This window comes from Seriola dumerili, unplaced genomic scaffold, assembly GCF_002260705.1.
Source record: "Seriola dumerili isolate Sdu_G_001 unplaced genomic scaffold, Sdu_1.0 BDQW01000331.1, whole genome shotgun sequence".
Taxonomy (NCBI): domain Eukaryota; kingdom Metazoa; phylum Chordata; class Actinopteri; order Carangiformes; family Carangidae; genus Seriola; species Seriola dumerili.
Window position 1 is genome coordinate 6,622,618 of NW_019174586.1, and position 17,236 is coordinate 6,639,853.

General features: G+C 39.5%; 1 protein-coding gene across 1 annotated transcript in view; it reads left to right on the plus strand.

The window, feature by feature from the left end:
* The first annotated feature begins 2,197 nt into the window (after positions 1–2,197).
* Positions 2,198–17,236, plus strand: part of rab28 (RAB28, member RAS oncogene family) — a 28,955-nt gene continuing 13,916 nt past the window's right edge. The window contains exons 1-4 of the mRNA XM_022760092.1: positions 2,198–2,636; positions 8,492–8,588; positions 11,678–11,766; positions 13,809–13,938. Of these exons, the coding sequence (XP_022615813.1) occupies positions 2,562–2,636; positions 8,492–8,588; positions 11,678–11,766; positions 13,809–13,938 (391 nt within the window). The 5' untranslated portion in view covers positions 2,198–2,561. The remainder of the gene's footprint in view (positions 2,637–8,491; positions 8,589–11,677; positions 11,767–13,808; positions 13,939–17,236) is intronic.

Below are 17,236 nucleotides of genomic sequence, written 5' to 3' on the forward strand. Positions count from 1 at the left end.
TACTTGTGATTACTTATTTTATTTTACTTAACTGAATACTTTTGACGTATACTTTGGTGCAATGTATGTTTAGTCTTATGAACTCCAAACTGAAAACTACCTAAAAACTTGCACAATAATTAAAAAAAAGTTCAGAATAAAGTTCATTTTGTGCCAGAGGTGCAACATTTTGCTTACGGGTAAATTACCCCCAACTTATTGGGGGAAATTTAAAAATACATTGGAGAGGAATGTCACAAAATAATAGTATCAAAATGTTCTATTTTGTCACTTTATCCAAGGCTGGAGTTAAATTAGCCAATAATAGTCATACTTCATTTGGTAAATACATCAGTGTGTCATCCAGAGCAATCAAATTACACAGCTGGTAAGGTATTTCTCTAAACTGTGGCAGACTGAGAGACTGTTCAGCTGTGAACTAAGTAGTGGAAAAAATTAAATAAGTCTATCTATGAACAGTATGTCTCAGGAATAACGTTAACATTTGAATAGTTCTCTATAATGGTTTATAGTGGTTAAATGACAAAAAAAAAAACTTAAAGGTGGCTGTAAGTGTTTGTTGGCTATCTTCAGACTTTTACAACAGCTGAGATCTGTGTTTTCATTCAGGTGAACCAAAATCATAGTCATTGTATTCTGCCTACCTAAAAATAGCCTTTATGTATCCTATAGTGCCCGTGTTTATGCAGGTGCATTTATATGTGCATGTGTGTGAGTTGAAAGAAAGACGGCCCATAAGATGACAACATCAGGACAAGTGAAGCATATGCTGCTGGCAGTATTTTATAAATAGTTTTATTATAGGCTAGATATTGAACTGTCAAAATTAGTTTTCAAAAAATAACCAGTATTTGATATGCTTGATAGTAGACAACTACAAAGTATAATAATAGCATATAATTTTATTAATATCATATTAAATACATTTATGTCTACTAATCTATTTATGGATACTCAGTCAAAGGTAATTCCAGACAATGCAGAGTGCACACACATATACTAAATGTATATTTAGGTTCAAATGAAAGGATGTCCTGTCTGTGTGTGTGTGTGTGTGTGTGTGTGTGGTGCGTGCGTGCGTGTGTGTGTGTGTGTGTGTGTGAGAGAGAGAGAGAGAGAGAGAGAGAGAGAGAGAGCGAGAGATATCGAAAACAGACAGAGAGAAGGATAATAGTTTAATAAGTATAGAAATGTTCCCCAAGTTCACTCCATATCATTTCTGTCTACATAATTTGATTAAATGCAAATTTGTTTGAAGTTTGCACCACTGATGAACCAATATTAACTTTAACAGGTCCCCCATGCTCTATCTTCTATCCTTGTCTTGAAGAGGGACTCTGTAACAAGATATAATTTTAAGACCTTCATTGATTTAGTTTCTGTGTGTCAAGTAATTAACACACAGAAAACCTTGAGCAAGGTAGTGTTATAAGATCATAGTTCAATTTTGGTCAAAAACCTAAAAAATCTTGAGTTTTCTTAATCTTTAATGGTCGTTAATCATTAATTGCTGCAATTTTCTTTTCTTTCAGTTGACTAGGCTAATTGATTTATCAACTAATAATTTTTGCTATAGAGTATACTGGGTGCTTTCTGGGTATCTGGTGAAATAATCAAACTGTCATACATAGTGGTGGGACAATAGGGACCCAACAAAACATTTCTTGCCCTGGGGCCTCTTTGGAGGTTCATCCGGCCATGCAATTAGCAAAATGTGTATTTAATAAGTATCAAAAGTAAAACAACTTCTTATGTAGAATAGCACCTCATGCAGAATATAATTTTATTGGGTTGTAGTTAATGCTACATTAACAAGCAAGCAGCATTCTGAAGTAGCTGGTTGATGTGGAGCTACTGTATTACTGTATAGCAATGCTTCATATTTTATAAGCTGATAATATGTTTTGTGTGTAAATTCTAAACCTGCAAAGTAACTATATCTGTTAAATAGTCAAAAGTACAATATTTCCCACTGGAACACAGTGGGACAGTAAGTATTAATTTTACCTGAAGTAAATAGTGACTTTAAACTGTATCCTTTCAAGTTTTGTTACTTTCTTCGTATAATTCTGGGCCTATTTAAAATGTATTTCATTTTTCATTTTTATTTTGCTGTGGTTCTTATGCTTTTATGGACTCAAACTTTGACCTCCGTTACCTTGGCAACTACAGCGCGTCACACACGGGACGCAACCACACCAGTGATGACTGGGTTTCCGGTTCTGCTGTTCACGGAAAACAGCAGAACTGTTATCGTGGCGATAATGAAAACATTTGCAAACTGAAATGGTAAACCGTGACCTACGGCTCGTGTTTCGCTCGCTATTAACCCTCGTTTTAACCAGAAGAAATTGTTGTACGTCGCGCTAACAGCGTCTGAGTGGATCACGCCGAGTGGAGCAGCAGCCTGTGTTAGTAGAGTCAAAATGGCGTCCGTTTGCCCACCCAACGCCCGTTTAATCCATCTGTGATTATCCTGATAACTAGATTCAGCAACCGGTGACTAGTTTTCTGGTGTTTCGATTTTACACACTGATACGGTCGGGGCACATTTTAGCGTCATGTCGGACTCGGAGGAGGACAGCCAAGACAGGCAGCTTAAAATTGTAGTGATTGGAGACGGTGCGTGTGGGAAGGTGAGACCATCACATACACACAACTTACACAAACACAACGCCGTTGAAGAAGATAGACCTTTTAATCTAAATTCTCCACGTAGAGGAATTTAGTGTGTTATTGTCTGTTTTACTTAGTATCCTGCTCTGTATGGTGGTCGTCCTGACGCTTACGCCGTCGCCCCAGTCACCATGGCGACAGACGCTGATATAGCTAAGTCGGCTATGTGCTAACAACACAGCAAGACTGGTGGAAGAAGTAGTCAGACCCTTCACTTCTGCAAAAGTACCAGTACGTCTGTGTTTAAATACGCCATTACAAGTAAAGGTCCTGCATTCAAACCCCACTACTTAACTGTGTGCATTTGACGTATAAAAAGTAAACGTACTCGTCCTGCAGTACACTGTGCTCTATGACTGATGTATTTTTCGTATTATATGGGTCCATATTTTGTCGATTTTTTGAGTGAAAAGAAGCAAGAACAGCCTCTGCAGCTAACAGCAAAAAAACGTGTCTGTCTTCACATGTTACTGCTCTGTTGATTTTTTTTATTTCGTGAACTTAAAAAAATATTAAACAGTAATTGTGGCAGCCTACTGATTCTGCACTTAGTAACCTCCCACCCCCACTCCAGTAGCTATCAAATGCTTTCTATTCATCATTTAGGATTTAAAGGTTCAAGCTTTTATTGTTGTCATTTGAACATATTTACACTAATTTGGCAGTTTATTAGGTACACCTAGCTATAACTAATGCAGCCTAATACTGCAGTCCTGCAATAAATCCTCCCTCCGTGAAGGTTATAATGTTCAGCCTGTGTTGAAACGTTAAATTGGTGTTGATTCAACTATATGATAATTTTGGTGGTTATAGTTTGTGTTTTTGTTGACTTGCATTACGTTGTACAGACCAGTATTTCTATTATTTTGTCCCCCCGTTTAACTCAGTGATTGTAAGCTAAATAACAGAAACACCTCTCTGTATAATGCAACACAGCACCACAACACCTCTTTTAAGAAGTTTCAATAAAAACTGAGCGTTATAACCCTCATGAAGGGAGGATTCATTAGACTGCATTAGTTTTAGGGAGGTGTGCCTAATTAACTGCCAACTTGACGGTCTGGCATACATATATATGCATAAATGAAATATTGTTTCTATCGTATTGCTGTTGAGGGTCAAATCGTCCAAATGGTCACCCACTCTTCCTGCAGATCACTTCAAGTTCTGAGATATTTTTAGATTGCTTTGCACGCACAGCATGTTTAAGATCTACCTGCAAATTTCAGTCAAAGTTTTAGACGGGACTGTGAAAAGCTTCAGCTTGTGTTTCTTGAAGTAGTTAGAAGTGGATTTTGAAGTATGCTTTGGATCATTCTAATGTTGTAGTTGTTATTGTTCTTTCTTGACTGATTGCATGACAATTGCATTTGATGAATTTGAATTTGCTGATATTTAGAAGAATCAATTCCTCTTCTTTATTTTTCAACTGAACACCTGCGCTTCACTCATTCTGCCTCAGCAATTTACTCCTGCCAAAAATGACTCATTAGCATTGGAAACCTTATGTGGATTAGTATGACGGTTGTTAATGGCACGAGCGATAAGTAAGGAGAGATTCTTTTTTTAAATTAATTACCTTATTGTAAAAAAAAGGAGTAATAATAGATCTTCGCTTTTGTCAAAATGGTCATACTGAACATTACAGTCATTATAAGTGTGCTAGTTATACATTAAACTTTTCTTTGGTAGGGCTTCCTGTGGTGTTGACCTTACTGTAATTCAACACTCTTTAGGTTGTAACCTACAAGAGGAAGACACCCAGGCTCAAGAAATGAGATTGTGAGGAAAAGTCCATATGATGGATGGAGGTTGACCAGATTTCACTTGGGAACTTGCAGCTCTCTTGACATCAGTTCAGTAGATGTTTACAATGAGAGATTTGTAAGATGAATGATGCTAAAAGACTGCATCAAAATTTGTATTGTATTTTGTAGGAAAAAGTTATAACCTTAAAAAATGCATTTTCTCACTTTCAAGTCAGTCCTCTAAATCCAGTGGACTGTTTTACAAAGTTGATGGACATCCGTAGTTTTGATTCTGTCTCAAAGATAGCATAATGGATTTAAATCTGGCACAAATCCGTTGTTCTAAACCTATTAAGTTTACCCAGCCGTTAATCCACGTTGCATGTGCTATTGAATGTAGTTGTAAGCTATGTGCCTGTGGTGCTGTGTTTTAAAGTAGCTAAGCCCACAGGGTTACATTGTGAAGAAATTATATGTTGTTATGTTTTTGCTTTTATCTGCCAGTCTGATTTTGGTTACTCATCAAAATGTGCCTGTTTAAATGATTGGTTTTGGAGCCTATTTATGTGTACAGCTAATGCTTATTATACTGTTTTTCAATATTTTGCCCTAGCCCAACCTCTATCAGCCATCTAAATTCAGGCTTCTGTGCCCAAACTACACAGTCAATAAGTAACACATTTGAAGAAAACACATAACATCCACTTAAAATGTCCCTTTTAGAATAACTTGTTTAAATTAAAGACATTTTGATGTTTTGAATAGGAAGCATAGCTGGATGATGAATTTTACATTCCTTAAGTTGGTGTTACACTTCAGGACTGCTACTACTGCTCAATGAACTTGGGGTGAAACACTGCACTGTACAGTATTACACAGAGTATGATAATTGATGAAGGAAGACAGTTTGCTCAGCCAGGCTCTTGCAGCTGGTGGCTTTGTTTTCTGTCAGTATCTTCTCCTGGCCAAGGATCCCTGTTTTGGCTCCAGAGTGAGGTGAAGCTACATTTAAGAAAATTATGCCTGGACAACCCTTTTGAGAGATTTTGCTATTTTAAAGTATAGAGTAAAATAACACTGTGAAGAGAGTTATGTGCGAAGACTTTGTTACTGTACTGACTTTGTACTGCGCTGAACTGTCAGCAAATATACATTTTCTTAGTGCATTGTGTCTGTCTTTGTAAAATCTACTCAATGCCCTAGGGTGGTCTCATGGACTGGTTTTACTCACAATTCCCTTTCAAAACCACTGGACTGAATCCTTCAGTATGTTCATTAAAATAATTTAAAAGATGTAGATTAAAAAGGTCTAACTCACATCCACAACAGTGGAATTTTTTCCTAGTCACACCAAGCAATTATTTGCAGCAAAGCAAAGAGGTTGTCATGACAATTCAGCCACGTTTCTTCTTCACTGCATTTCAAATCCCCAAGTGAATGAGTTTGAATGTAAGGGAGAGACGTCAAGTGCTTTTCAGCTACACATCCCCTTTCGTAACTAATCTCTCCTTCCTCTGGGAGAAAGAAAATGAATGTAGCAGTAATGGTGAGACCCACTGAGAAAAATGAATGTTCTCATTCTGGAAAGTCGACATTTTCTTTTTGGGGCAGGGGGGTGTAGAGAACACACACAACTCAGTTCCCAGTAGATACGCTACATTAATAACCCTCCTCACACTGCTGCCAGGTGTCAGCTCGTCACTGTCTGAATGACTTACCTGCTTGTCTGTTTTGGGCAGAAAACAGGAGCCCTGCCCCCCATTTTGAGTAGGCACCACTGACTGACATCTTGAATGCCGTTTCCCCCCTTATTAATGTCAATTTGCTCAGCAAATTGCAATGGGATCAGTTTTTCTTGGACAGCATTTTCAGTGGTATTTTTGCTTGTGGTTGGTTGTCCATTCAGAAATATAGGGAGATGTGGGAAGGCTTGTCCACCTGAGCGAGATGTTTTTAAAATATGGAGGCTCACATTTAGCCAGGCTCTTAAGGCTCTGGGCCTAACTTACACACAGGTCTATTTTTCAAACTGAGTTATAAGTCACTCAGTTTCTGAGTATTTGCTGTTCTCTGACCCATAGCATAAAATATGGCTTTAGGTACAGGTCCTATACATTAATGGATACTGTATCCCAGAAGTTTTCTTTACAGTCAAACTACTCAACAGAATAACAACAATATCTGTCTTGACTGTTTAGGGAGAGTAAAGACCCGGTTTTGATACCATGCTGCAAAAATGCACTGCCTCTCTCATATGAGTTGCATCACATGGACATAGTCAGCTTGCCATATTTTTTCCCTCTCTCTCAGTTTCTTGTTTCAGTAGAACTTCCCCCATTTCCCGGCACTGGTATCATTGGTGACCCTGTGCTGTTCTCTGTTGGAGTGTCAGGATTACGCCAGCTTTTACATTCGCTGGTTAGTTCCAGTTGTACGGTGGAAAAAAAAGGTCTACGTTGAGGGAAGAGAGCCAAGCTACTGGAATGCCAAGACAAATGGCCGACTAGGCCAACGCGAGCATGTGGAATAAATTTTTGCTGTCCGAGCTTGTTATTCCTGTGTTGTCAGTGATTGTTTGGGCTACTTAAATGGCCGATTTTCTCCTTGTTGCGTCAGTCACCTCTAGTAATTTTTCAGTCACTCTTGAGCCCGTGACATGCTCCACAGGCTGTGATTAAAAAAAGTCTGCAGGTTAGTGAACTTTTAAAAGAATTAGGTGAAAAAAACTTTATTCTGCACCTCAAAGGACATGTTAATCAAGAAAGGTATTGGCAAAGGTCAGCATTATACATTCAATAGGCTTAATTAAAAGATTACATTTAAATATACAAGCTAGGATAAACATAGCAATTTTATATTAAAGGTAGCATGACAAATCAGTACCTTAAGAAAACCAAACAGACTTCTTTACTTGAACAAGATTTGTGTAAACCGTCGTAAGGGGTTTCTTAATTAAATTAAGTTGTGTCTTTCCTGGAGTAATATGAAAAAAATCCTGTCTTATTTGAAAACATATTTGGCTAAACCTAAAGCTTCTGAGCACGAATGGAGGTAGATAAGGGCACAAGCTCAAGTGAAAGCTTAGTGGACTGAAAGAAAGAATTTAGTTTTAAATCCTCTAACCCTCAGTGATTGTCAAGTACCACATTAAAATGCATTTGCTGCCACATGAACACTTAGGGAATCCCATTGCTTCACTTCTGTGTTGTGTTTATGTAAGCACACTGCTCTAAAGATAGCTAATAGACATTCAGCACTTCATTTTTTTTCCTATCCTCATCCATCAAAATGAATTAAACTTGGCATGTCAAGCCTGTGCTATGAATTCCCATGGATTTCAGGAGAGCCCCTAACATGCTATTTTTTTTCCTCCTCAAACACAACAGTGACAGTGATGGAGGTTTTATAATTTGTGGCAATTATTAGGTCTGCAGTCTGGAGACATGACACATACTGCGACACCTGTTTTTGTAATTCACATTGATTTTCACTGTCACAACTGTGGCTGAGTAGTGAGACAGCAGAGGAGGCAGACAATTACCTCAACGTACCTTCAAGTCGATCACAAAGTTTTTGAAGGTGCTTAAAATGGATTTGTAATAATGAAATGAATGTCCTTCAGACAGAGCAGACTTCAAGGTTACATCGCCTAAGAATTATGGCTGTTTTGTTTTTAGAAATATTAAAAATTGAAGTATTGTAAAAAGCTTAGTTTGGCACTTGGTCAGTGTGAATGAAATCAAAGTTTTTCTACTTCTGCTCACCACTGAAATATCACTTTTTCAGGAAGTTCTATAATATACTTCATATTTTCTCTGGAAGTAGTTTTGCGGCATCTTGCATTTTGCTCTGGGCCATGCTATGATTTTCATTTGGTTTTTAAGTTCTATGTGATATTGTTTATACAATGCAATACTATGCAAAGAATCAAGGTTTCTCCTTTATCCTGAAAGCATTTTCTTTTCAAAACACTTTACTTTAAATGACATATTTTCAGTCCTGTTGATTGCTGCAGAGGTGTTCTGGCACTCATTCCCTGCGTCTCTCCCTTTGTCTCTCTGTTTCAGACATCACTCGCCACCAGGTTTGCACAGGAGGCCTTTGGGAAGCAGTACAAACAAACCATCGGCCTGGATTTCTTTCTGAAGAGAATAAGCCTTCCAGGTGAGACACCTTCATAATCTTTAGGGAGTGTCCGCTTGTTCAAAGACTCAGCACGGACACGCGTGTTGCACAAGCACGTAGCGGCAGACTGCAGACTTGTTAATTTAATAAAATACTGAGCATATGTATTTGGCAAGGTTTTATCCAGACAGACTGGCTTGACTGTTAGTGGTTGTTTGTAATACTGTAATATCAACCTTAACGTTTTGGATGTTTGTGTGTACTTAACATTATCGGTGTTAAGACCCAGAATATTCATTGAAAGTTTAACAAAGAGGCCAGTTGTTCCACCATCACTTTCTGTCATATTTTTATTTCTCATATTTTCTTGTCCCACCATTTCCAGGCAGGCAAGTTTATTCTTCAGGTTAAGTCAGGAGTTGAATGTGTCTTTTCTGGTAGCTCCTCATTGTAGAGTGTCTGCCACTTCTCAGGGTTATTCACTCTGAAAGCTCTTCTCTCCAGAGCAAACAGCACACTTTTTTTTGACTCCACAAGGCCAATGGACAGCTTATGTCCAAACAGGCGAGCCTTGCTCATAATTCTGTGGGCACAGTACAGAGTAAATACATTAACATTTTATATCCATATCGCTGATCCCCAAGTTCAACTGATCTTTGTCCTGTACCACATAAAACATTCATGTTCTTATTTGTTTATGTTGAACCCGCAGAAATAAAGCCACACTCTGTATCCCCTTTAGATCTGTAAAATAAATGTTTATTGACTAATGCTATATTTAGACTCCATTTTTACTTCCTACCATGTGAAATGGGAATTTTCAGTATTTTAAATGGCATTTCTCAAACTCTGCCAAGGCCTAAGCTCCAGAAATCTGCAAAGTGGCTCCATTCTTTCATTACTAATAAAACAACATTAAGCAAGGGCAAATTAAGTGCTAAAAGTAAAAGTTATGCTGATTTGTGAGTTGGCTGAAGGATTCTATTTTGATTTTGTGTCAGTTTCAGCTTATGAGACTTAGGAGAACTAAACCCCCAAAAATGTTGTGGTGGAGTCAGAATGAAAGAGCCAACTAAAAGCACAGGCTGGGCTCAACTCCTTAAAATGAACTTGAACAAATGCTGTTAATCGTTTGACTTCTTTTTCCAGTAAGTTTCTTTCCTGAAATAATCACTGATCTCTCAAGTGTAAAACTGTAAGCTTTGTTTAAATGTAGTGTACATACGTCTGCATCACTGGGGCAGCAACAACACAAGGTTCCAACACCGGAGTTGTTAAATGGCCCATTTTCTGGGGAATTGGGTGTTGATGAGCTGATGAAGAGGAGGGTGGCTCTGCGAGCTGGGTGGTCCCAAACTTTGTTAGGACCCCCACCCTGCCTTGTATTGGAGAGGCTGTGTGGCTCTCCAGGTCTCTATGGGGCCGTAAGGGTCTTATGCAGCAGGGGGGAGAGTAGCCTATAGCCAGCATTGGCCCCTCTCTCCATGAAGGCCCAGCTTGTCAAAGTTAATGTACATTTTCCAACGCAGGGAGAGGTGAGGCGAGGCCGACTGGCACACAACAGTCTCCTCTGTGTGTGCTTTTTATAACAATACCTCTTCCAGATGTCACTGCCAAACCAATGAGGTACAGGCGGTGAAGGGAACTGACTAGAGGTGAAATTTACTTGATAAATTCTGTCAAACTCAAACTTTCGGAAGTTGCTGTGTCTGGGTCAACTTTCATATCACACTAAGAAGAAAAATATCTTCTCAACATGCTCCTTTTTCTGACCTTATTATCAGTATTAAGGGTCGTCTATCAGACTCACAAATGCAGTTTCTACTTCTTGCAAAGTGTAAGCAGAAAAATGTCAGTGCTATTGAGTCAGCATGAATCTCTAACATAAATAAAGCAAGTGTCTGAGGATGGGTGGGGATGGCTCTTTTACTGTTATTCATTGCACTCCTCAGCGTAGCTTTACATTGACACTGTATAGTCTAGATGTAGTGACTGTGAACTTCAGCGTTTCCTTTCCTCGCTTTAAAAAGGGGACTTATGAAGGGGTTGAGTCGTCCAGCCATGTCCACAGTGTACGCTCTGCTCCCCATCGCCGCTCCAGCCTAGCGCAAGGCCCTCATCACACCAACATAAACTCTTCGCTGTCTGGTCCTCCCTCCTCCTCTTTTTTAGACTTTTTTTTTTTTCAACCACCCCTTTCATTTTCCAGAGGAAGAAAATATTTATTTGGATTTGGTTTTTGTGCCCGTCTTTCTCTCTCCCCTTCTCATTCACTCCTTCGTCTTCTTTCCATAGGCATAAGGACAAGAGTCTTCTTTTCCTCTTATTTTGTGTTTAATTATTGCTATTTTCCTTAACAGCACATAATTCTCCTCACTTTCCTAACTTGGCAGGAAATGGCACAATGCAAACAGCTCTTCACAGGCTAATAAGAAGTCATTTTTTAACTGCCAGAGTATTGAGAATGTTTAAATTAGAGGGTAAGCGTACCTATTCATCCCCCTCAATCTCTGGGCTGGATATTCTTGGATGTGAGGTGTGGGTGACCTGCCAGGCAAGAGCGCATTGGATGAAAGATTAAACGCTGATTTATTGTTTCCATTATGTGTATCAACAACATGGACTTTTATTATAGAAATCACTCACCAAAATACTGAGTCCAGCTACAGCTGACTAGTTGTTTCCTCAGGATTATGAGCTTTGTTAAAACAAACAAGTTAATGATTAAATAGGACAAAAGCATCTGAAATGGAAACCCACAAATTGCAACATTATCACTTTTTTGCTCATTTTAATTTTGTTTTAAATATAGATGATTAGCAGACAAAAGCATTCTTAAGAAAACAAAGTAGGAAAACTCTGAAACATCTATGCCCCCTTTATAGAGCTGATATGTACCTTTTTTTATGATTGAAAATGTCAGTCCTTAATCTATTTATTTTTTGTACATGTATCTGGGGATGCCACTTGGGGGGGGTGGGGGGAGAGGTTGGGGTTTACAACTTTTGTCATGAATGCTCAACCATTTATGTTGTTGTAAGTTTGATATGTAAAACTGATAAAGTTGAAAAAAAAATGTCAGTCCTTATTGATATTAAAGATATTTCTGTCTCTTTTCTCCCCTGTAGGCAATTTGAATGTGACCCTGCAGGTGTGGGACATTGGAGGCCAAACGTTAGGAGGGAAAATGCTGGATAAATATGTATATGGAGCTCATGTAAGTTAACACAAATCCACATCTAATTGTCTGCTGCTACTTTTTTTCCTGCCTAAAAAACATATGTGCATCTCCTTAAGTGTTTTATTAATCTAACATTAGACAAAAAGACAAACGTGTTTGACTCCATCAGCCTCAGGAAGGATAGGACATTTGTAAATGTACAAACCAAATGTTAGAGATGCTTGTCACTAAGTCTGACTCTGGTCAGACTTATTATTACAGCTCTGGCAGCTTCATTCAGAGCTTGCCACTCCTTACCTATGGAGCCAAATCATAATAAACTGTCATTTGGATTGACAGTGGGCGTAGCAGGTCAATGGAGCTTTAAAAATCAGTGCATTCTTTCTTTTTACAGACTTGTTACAGTGTGATGTTCAGACTGAACAAATGTTGATAATACTGCACACTGTAGGTCAACACTGTGAGCAATAGAAATATTCAAAAACGACACTCTTAAACATGCACACTGTTATTACTCCTAATTCGTAAATGTATCCAACTTTAATTCGACTTTTTAAAGAATTTGTAATATCCAATGTTTGATAGCTCTCAGCTCAAGTTACTAAATGATTATTTACTCTAACCTCTCATTAATTGCTTGTCCTTTGGGAAACGGAACAACTAAAATGACAGCTGAGCTTTGTGCAAATGCTATAATTTTTCCAGTGCATACTAGTTTCTGAATGTGCCAGCAACATCAGTGTCTACAGGTAGTTATGTTACTATAGACGAGTGCTATATGTCACCTCCAGAATGCCTCTTGTTTGAAGAGGCATTCTTAAAGGCCGTGGTTTGTCTTATCCGTGATCCATACTGCATTCAGGGCTGGCGGGAGACTTATCACCCTATAGCTGCTATATGCAAGTACACTTTTGTCATGTTTGTCTATAGTAGCTTGACGGACATTAGTTGGAGGTTCATTTCCATTTCATCAATATCCTTGGCTTTATAAATAGTGAAAGTGAGGCTCTTTTGCCATTTGCTGTGCCCAGTGCTAAACTGTGCCCTGGTCATGTGTATATTATCCATGTCTGAAGCACTTCCTCTACTGTCTGTCTCCTTCACAAACAAAATGTCGTACATCAATGCCACATTACGACACTTTGCTTAGGGAGTTTCTCGTCAGCGCTGTATGGAACTTTCACACCTATTGTTCACCACTGTGCGTCCTGTAATCAATCATGGCTGCTTCGGAGACACTTGCAGTAATTGTCAGAAGCGTAAGCTTTCGTCACCGACCTCGCGTGTTGTGACAGTGTGTGTCTGCTGAACAAAAAGCAACAGACACCCCTTCAGTCGTGTTGCATCATGCAGTAAAAGTAGAGACATTTACCTTGGCTAACACTCATTTCCAGCCCTTTAAAAATAGCAGGAGTTTGAAGTAGTGATAGCAGATAGTTGACCTATGAGATGATTTGTCTTGAATCATGCCAACAGTCCTTGTATCTGTGTTTACTCTTTGATTAATCTATGTGTTTATGTAAACACTTTCTTCTGGTCCGAGTGTTTGCTCAAACATGGTCTGGTTGTTGCATGACTGTTTCTGCAGTGCATACAGTGTTGAGGATTACTTAGGGAGGAGGAAAATGTCTCTAGGCAGACAACGTTCATTCATTAGCCCGACAGTAGATAACCAAACCTGACCTTGATTCTGCACTGAATTTGGAGTTTGCTTACAAAACTGGAATTTGTTTATGTGCAAACCACTGTTTTCATTTTAAAACAGATCCATGTAAATTCACTCTCTAACTTAGATCTTAATAGTACTAAACCTAACTCAGATTATGTGTGAATAAGTGAGTGTCCCCTTCTATGTGAGTCTGTCCCCTACTCTAAAAAGAGGAGCAGTGCCACCTACTGTTCCCATGCTCACTCAATATTACTCATGTTAATATGAATGAATATGAGGGGAGTGAATATGAAATTAAGCTGTGTACCCACATCCATAATTGACCAGTAGATGACTGTGGATGAGAGGTGCTCAAATGAGAGTGTGATGACATTGTTCAACATTGTTCCTCTGCTTTTTTCCAACGCAGGGTGTTCTCCTGGTGTACGACATCACCAACTATCAGAGCTTTGAGAATCTGGAGGATTGGTTCAGCATGGTGAAGAAGGCCAATGAGGAATCTGATAACCAGCCTGTTGTGTCCTTGGTTGGGAACAAAAGTGAGCATTACACATGCATAAATACACAAACACACATAAATTACTTGTCTTTCAGCAGGGAGGAAGCAGTGCAGTACTTTGAAAAAAATGAAGGTGTAGTCTATCAAGTTTATAAAGCACTTTATTTTCATTTCTACTGAGTAGCAGTAAATGAAGAGAGTTTTTCTCTATTCATTTCACCATGACACATTTTTCATTTTGCGTGTCTGGGTTTGTGTGTGGAGGAGTGAGTGTTTGATGGTAGCAGACGTGTTTGTTAGACCACCAGATAACTGATCTGTGTGATAAGCCAGTTGATAAGAGAGTGAGGTTTCGGGGCGATGGGAGAGCTGATGTTTGTGAACTCTTGGGAGTGACGGACGATGATTTAAGATCCCCGGGCCAATGGACCTAGGGCACCGCTTATCTGTGCCCCCCTCCTTCCCAGTCAGTACCCGTCTGCCCCCCCCCCCCCCGCCTGAGACTGCACTGCTGTCCAGAGTCGTTGGTTAAGGAGAGGAGCTCGACATTAACCAGACGGCTCTCCTCCTATCAGCCTGCACCCATCCACCCATCTCCAAAATAAAGAGTAATAATGATGACTCTTTTTAAACATCCCCTTGACAGATGTGGAGTCATGGCTGCCGCTGTGTTATTGTAAAGTGAGGCGTCAGAGTGTGTGTGTAATGGTGACTGTCCACCTTCCTGGGCGATGATGAACGGTCAACAGACTGGTGCCTGCACACAGGAAGCTCTCGCTAATGTTACTCAACGGGGACCATAGGTCACGATTTAATTCGCCTGTCTAGAGCAGATTCTCTTGTCTTCGCATCCGTTGCATCTCCTAATGCCCTGGCTTTAACGGTGGGCGCCTCTGTATTTAGGCTAGGTTTTGGGTGTGTGGGTGAGTGTGTGTACTGTAATATTTAAGTAGTGTACATCCCGCTGTCAGGCTCCTCACCCCCACACTCACACAGTCACTCTCCCCCTAATGGCTCTATTGCTGAGAATGGCCCATGTGTGTTTTTTCTGTTCCTATAGGCTGAAAAAAAGAAAACAGAATCCCACACAGATTGCCCCGCTAGGAGCAATCAATTACCTTGTGAGACTTTATGAATCCCAGGGCACTCCCATTTACTCCTTTTTTTCAGGGAGGTTGAAGAAAGTTAGTCTAGCTATCTAGTTAGAAATGTCCACACCTAAATTTTTATTTTGCTTTTTCTTCTCTGGTCCCTTAGTTTTTTTTCTTTTTTGCTGAAGAGTTTCTATCCTTTTTAAGTATCATAACATTTTTCTTTTTTCTCCAAATTGAATACTTGGCACACATTAACAATAAGTTGAACATATGAATATACAGCATTCTTTTGGGAGCGAAGTTCTTTCGAATGGTTCCCATGATGTTGGACTAAGTGAGGCTGCATGTTTGTGACAACCGAAATAGAAGTACAGACATAACAAGGAACTTATAAAAACACTACAGATTTATGTTTCTGTGAGGGCTTGTCTTAGGGGAGATTGTGGTGTTTCACCACTCAAAATGTTTGGTGTTTCCACTTAGATAAACTTAAGGTGAGCACGGGCTGTATATGTCATGTGCATTTAGTTGCTGCTTAGAGCAGACAGAGTTGTACATACTGCTGAAAGGTTTTTACTTGATAAATTATTATAAAATTTTCTTTCTTTATTTTCTTTTTAATATAGAGTCAACATGTAGACTACAATCAAATGTGACTATGTTATTCTTATTAGCAGTACATGTGCTACTGCATGCATTGACCTTATGTTTCCTGAATTACCCAGTGCTTGCCTTCTAGATTAATTTGAACAGGGTTCTTTACACAGTATACTTGTAATTGCGCCTATGGACCAGTCTGGTTCATTAATGATGCTGTCCCCTCCTCTCCTTACTCTGCCCTGACTGCCCTCCTGTGCCATGTCACTGCTGGGGAACAACCTTTCCTTTCTTTGGCTTAGCATGGCCGGCTGGGGTTAAGTGTGCTTGTTAAGCAATAGTATGCTGCACCCCAATGCCCTCTACATGCTGCCCAGAGCCTTGTGTTAAATAATGGCACCACTTGTAACAATTCAGAGAGGAAGCCAATGAAATGTTTTATTGAGGGCACACATATGTGCACACAATTATTTATGCAACGGCATGCACACACAGACACTCACAACTGTGCACAGAAACATGCACTTAGGTAAAGTGACACACTTGTGGAGTTTCTGGGAACACATGGGTAATGGAAGAATGCTAAGCTCTTGGTCTGTTTAAACATACTATAACTGTTTATTATAGTGCAGCCCAGTGTAACACCGTATGGTACACAGGAACCTCTCAAGAGAGATGTTGGCTTGTTGCACAGTCATCTCCTCCACCCCTCACTAATAAGTGATGTGTGTTTTGATAAGCATCCAAACGATAAATTCTGTTGCTCTTTGCTTAACAACGGCTGCATGTGGCCTGTTAGTGACTGTTTGCCTTAGATCAGAGATGGTCTTAAGACACCAGTATAAAAAATATGGCATACTGTTTGCAGTCTTAATCCATATTTTGAATCTTTGTGTGTCATAACATACACATATTATGATTGAATGGGACCATCACCATTTTAAAACGACTTGCATTACTGTTCGAAATTAGTGCACGTATATCTTTGTAGACATTAAGCTTGTGTCGTTTATCAAACCAATTTGTTTTTATTAAGTGGGGATCGCAGGACCCTTGCTTGCTCCCCACCCATCACCCTTCCCATTTCTAGCGCTCTCTCCCTAAGGAACTCCAGAGCATCCATCATAGGCTTGTACAGCCCTTATTTGGGTGACTTAAATGGGTTCAGTTCTCTTAACCCCTCCTCATCACTCATGGCTTTTTAGAGGTTCTAACACCATTCACTGCCGATCCACTCAGGCCTGCCATGGGAAACGTTTCCTTCTGCAAGGAGATAAGGTCCCCGCATCAAGACATTTTGTACACTTAATTATGTCTTACCTGGCTTGCTCTTATGCTCTTCTTTGTCCCATTTCTTTCCTCTCCAAGTCCCTATCTTGCACCATCTCTCAAACATACTTGCACACTCATTTTCATCCCTGTGCAAACACTAACTCTTTCAATCACACACTTACACCTACTCTTAAGTCTTATCTCTCACATGTGTAGACTAACACTTCTGCTGTAGCTGCCTTTACTTACAGTAATGTCTTTTCATTGGCTCCGTGTCCCTGTTGTGTTAAACAACATGCGTGTGTTTGCTTTCTGCACGCTACAGCAGATCTCACCGCATACCGTTACCCGTCGCACTTCTCTCTCTCCCCAGTT